The sequence below is a fragment of the Mercenaria mercenaria genome, chromosome 6 (genome assembly GCF_021730395.1).
Source record: "Mercenaria mercenaria strain notata chromosome 6, MADL_Memer_1, whole genome shotgun sequence".
Lineage (NCBI taxonomy): Eukaryota > Metazoa > Mollusca > Bivalvia > Venerida > Veneridae > Mercenaria > Mercenaria mercenaria.
The window spans coordinates 88,113,073-88,116,386 of record NC_069366.1 but is presented as its reverse complement, the minus strand read 5'-3'; the positions used below and the strand labels follow the sequence as shown (position 1 = coordinate 88,116,386).

Sequence of the window (3,314 nt, the reverse complement as noted above, 5' to 3'; positions counted from 1 at the left end):
TAGTTTTTAAGCAATATCAATAGTATTGCAATAGTCAAAATTGGCCTCAATAGTCACCCTGTCACAAATTGACATACGGGCCTTATATTATCTGTAGTGTAAATGCAGGTATTGCATCATCTTTTTGTAAATTTTTGAGTTATTGAGGTAAATGTCAGATTTCACGCATGAAATACCTCTCATGTTTTTCTGTATTTCATAACTTAAATTTCCATGTAAATTTCATTAAATTCTGTTCAGTAATAAGAAAGTTGATATTTTATAAACTTCAGTAATTTATGTTTTTATTCCCAAAACCACTATAATGGGCCTCAAATTGTCAATTTAAATTCGCGCCAAAGTAGTTAGATTCCCCGGCTATATCGTGAATCCCTTGAAAATGACAATAGTCGGAGTCCACGGCTTAGCCGTGAATCCCATGAAATTTAGTATTTGGCGGGACATTACCCTTTAAATAGACTGGACTAGATATGCCTTGCGCACACCACCTTACGACTTTATAGACGAATCTATGTCTGAATTATTTTCTTGCTAGAAATTTATGCTCGATCGAGCTTCTTCCGCCAGACGATTTTACCTGGTGATGTCATAACCCGGAAGTACAATGCCCGAGGTTCACTTGTCTTCACTCGCCTGGATGTGATATTCCCAGCGCAGAGCTTACGTCCCATGGTTGTGCCGTAAACCGCAAAGACGATGATTTTTGTTATCCTCTGAAGTCAGCTCAGGGATGCAATCACCTACCACCATAGGGAGCCAACACGGAATCAACGTATTCACGGTTTAAAGGGACTGTATTTTGAATTTAGAAATCTGTTTTGTTTGTGCTACTTAAAGTTCACAATTACATTAAAGACCTGTGTCACGTCAGATTAGAATGGACTATAAGAACTTTTGTATCTAGAGATACTGAACTTTCTTTTTTTTTCTTTCTTATAATCAGTTTTTTTTTTCTTTTCATATCTATTCATTGTTAATAATCATCTTATGTAAATAAATTTGTAAATATTGTAAAGGGTGTTGATTTGTTTTGATGGTTACTGTCGCCGGTACGGCCTTTCCTGTCACAATGGTGTCAGAAGTGGGATTGGTCGACCAGACACAGTAGCTATTCGAACATTATTAACACCCATTTAACTGCAGCAATAATTTGTAAAGATTCCTCTTGTTTTGTTTTATTGTTACACATATAATAGTTTTATTCATTTTTCAGAGTGACGTCTTACCTCAGACAAGACAAGACAGATCCGTAGCTTCAGCTAACCAGCTTTTGTGGTCACAGACTGATAGACAGTTGTTTACGACACTTGGATTCTGGGGTGAGTTCGTTCCTTTTATTTTTCTTTTGGGTTTTTGTGTCACTCTATGATTAAGCCATCATATATCTGTGCTGAGAGTGACCGCCCTTGACAAGGAGAGTTATCCTACTCACTCTTACTTGTGCGTCGCCCTACTTCTCCCAGTGATCCTATTTTGTATTAGTGTACTGTATACATACCAGATACAGTATTTTTTTTTTTTAATTTGTGTGTTTTAGCAAGCTTGTTTACTTGCATATACTTTTAACCTCCTCTTATGTTTTAGTGCTACACAGTTGTGTTATACCTATACTTTATCTTAGGATAAAGCACGTTGATTTATTTTTGTTTATTTGTTACACTAAAGTGTTAACACCAGTTACAGTTGATTGATATTTGATAAGGCTAAGGTATTGTTACAGCCTACTGTCACTGTACTTTGTTGATTGTTGCCTATGCAACCTTGATTGACACATAGTACTGTTCCGCAACTTAGTGTATTATTTTAGTGAGGACGTTTTGTGTAGTATATACGTAGAGTATAGTATTTTGTTTTGGCTTCAGTGGTAACTGTAGAGCCTTAGTGTAAACTAGTGTAGTCTAGTATTCCCTCACGATTGTTTATTTAGTGTCTCAGGTTGTTATAGTAGCTGTAGTGCGTAGTGTTATATAGTGTTAACGTAGTGTAATCAAACATGACTAGTGTAGTAGAGTTAACGAAGGTAGGACAGGAGTTAGGTTATGAAGGAGAGGAGTTACGTAACTTTGTTAAGGAAGAGCAGGCTAGGGAACGTGAGGAAAGACATAGTAGATTAGAGGCAGAGAAAGATAGATTAGAGGCAGAGAAATTAAGAGCAGAGGCAGAGAAAGATAGGTTAGAAGCAGAGAAAGATAGATTAGAGTTAGAAGCTAGGTTGCAGAAAGAAAAGATAGAATATGAACGACGAAGTAGTTTAGAAGCTGAGAAGGAAAGATTAGAGTTAGAGGCTAGGTTGCAGAAGGAAAAGATAGAGTATGAACGTAAGTTAGAACAGGATAAGTTAGAAATGGAAAAGGAGAAGTTAATGTTAGCTAGGAAGTTAGAAACAGAGAAGGAGGAAGCAGAAAGTAGGAAATTAGAAACAGAGCATAAGTTTAAGACAGACTTAGAAAAGATGAGTAAGAAAAAGGTAAAGGTTAAGATGTCTCCCTTTGATGAGAAAATTGATTCCATGGATGCGTACTTGAATGTGTACGAAACGTACGCTGTTGCGCAGGATTGGGATAAAGAGATATGGTCACTTAACTTACCGTTCCTTCTTAAGGGTACGGCAAGAGAGGTTTTTGATAGGCTTCCTTTGGAAGATAGGAAGGATTATGATAAACTGAAAGCCGCTTTGCTACGTCAGTTCGAACTCACTGACGATGGCTATAAGAAAAAGTTTAGAACTGAGAGGCCTCGGGATAATGAGACCTTTGTGATGTTTCTAGCCAGAATAAGTAATATTTAGATGGTTGGCTTAGACTGAGTAAGGTAGATAAAACGTACGAAGGATTGTTAGATTTTATTCTTAGGGACCAATTTTTAGATGTATGTAATAGAGAACTATACCAGAATTTGAGTAGTAAGAGGTTAGTTAAAGCTAAGGATGTAGCAGAAGATGCAGATTTGTTTGCAAAGACTCGAGGAGGTCCCAAGTATGTCGTGAATCGAACCAATAAGGACCGGAGCTATAAACCATATGAAATACCTCAGAGACAGTATCCTAGTAGTCGTAATGTAGGCACTAGTAATAGAGGTAGTAGCAATGTTGCTAATAGAGGTAGAGGTTTTCAACCCTTTGGTGTACTGAAGTGTAATAAGTGTGGTCGAATAGGGCATAGCTCATATTACTGTAGGAATGGAAAGTACGGCGGTAACAGTGCTAATGCAGCAGCAGAGTTAGAAGTAGAGCAGGAACAGGAAAGTAGTAAAGGGGAGAATAGAAATAGTAAGGAAAATAGAAATAGAGGTAGAGGCCGTGACCGATCTAGGAG

At 37.4% G+C, this 3,314-nt stretch overlaps 1 protein-coding gene across 1 annotated transcript; it reads left to right on the top strand.

Moving 5' to 3' along the window:
- Positions 1-381: 381 nt before the first annotated feature.
- On the top strand, positions 382-2,789 carry LOC128557906 (uncharacterized abhydrolase domain-containing protein DDB_G0269086-like). Its single transcript, XM_053546561.1, has 2 exons — positions 382-2,211; positions 2,290-2,789. The coding sequence occupies exons 1-2, from the start codon at positions 1,994-1,996 to the stop codon at positions 2,786-2,788; spliced, it is 717 nt and encodes a 238-aa protein (XP_053402536.1). The 5' UTR covers positions 382-1,993; the 3' UTR covers position 2,789.
- Positions 2,790-3,314: the final 525 nt, after the last annotated feature.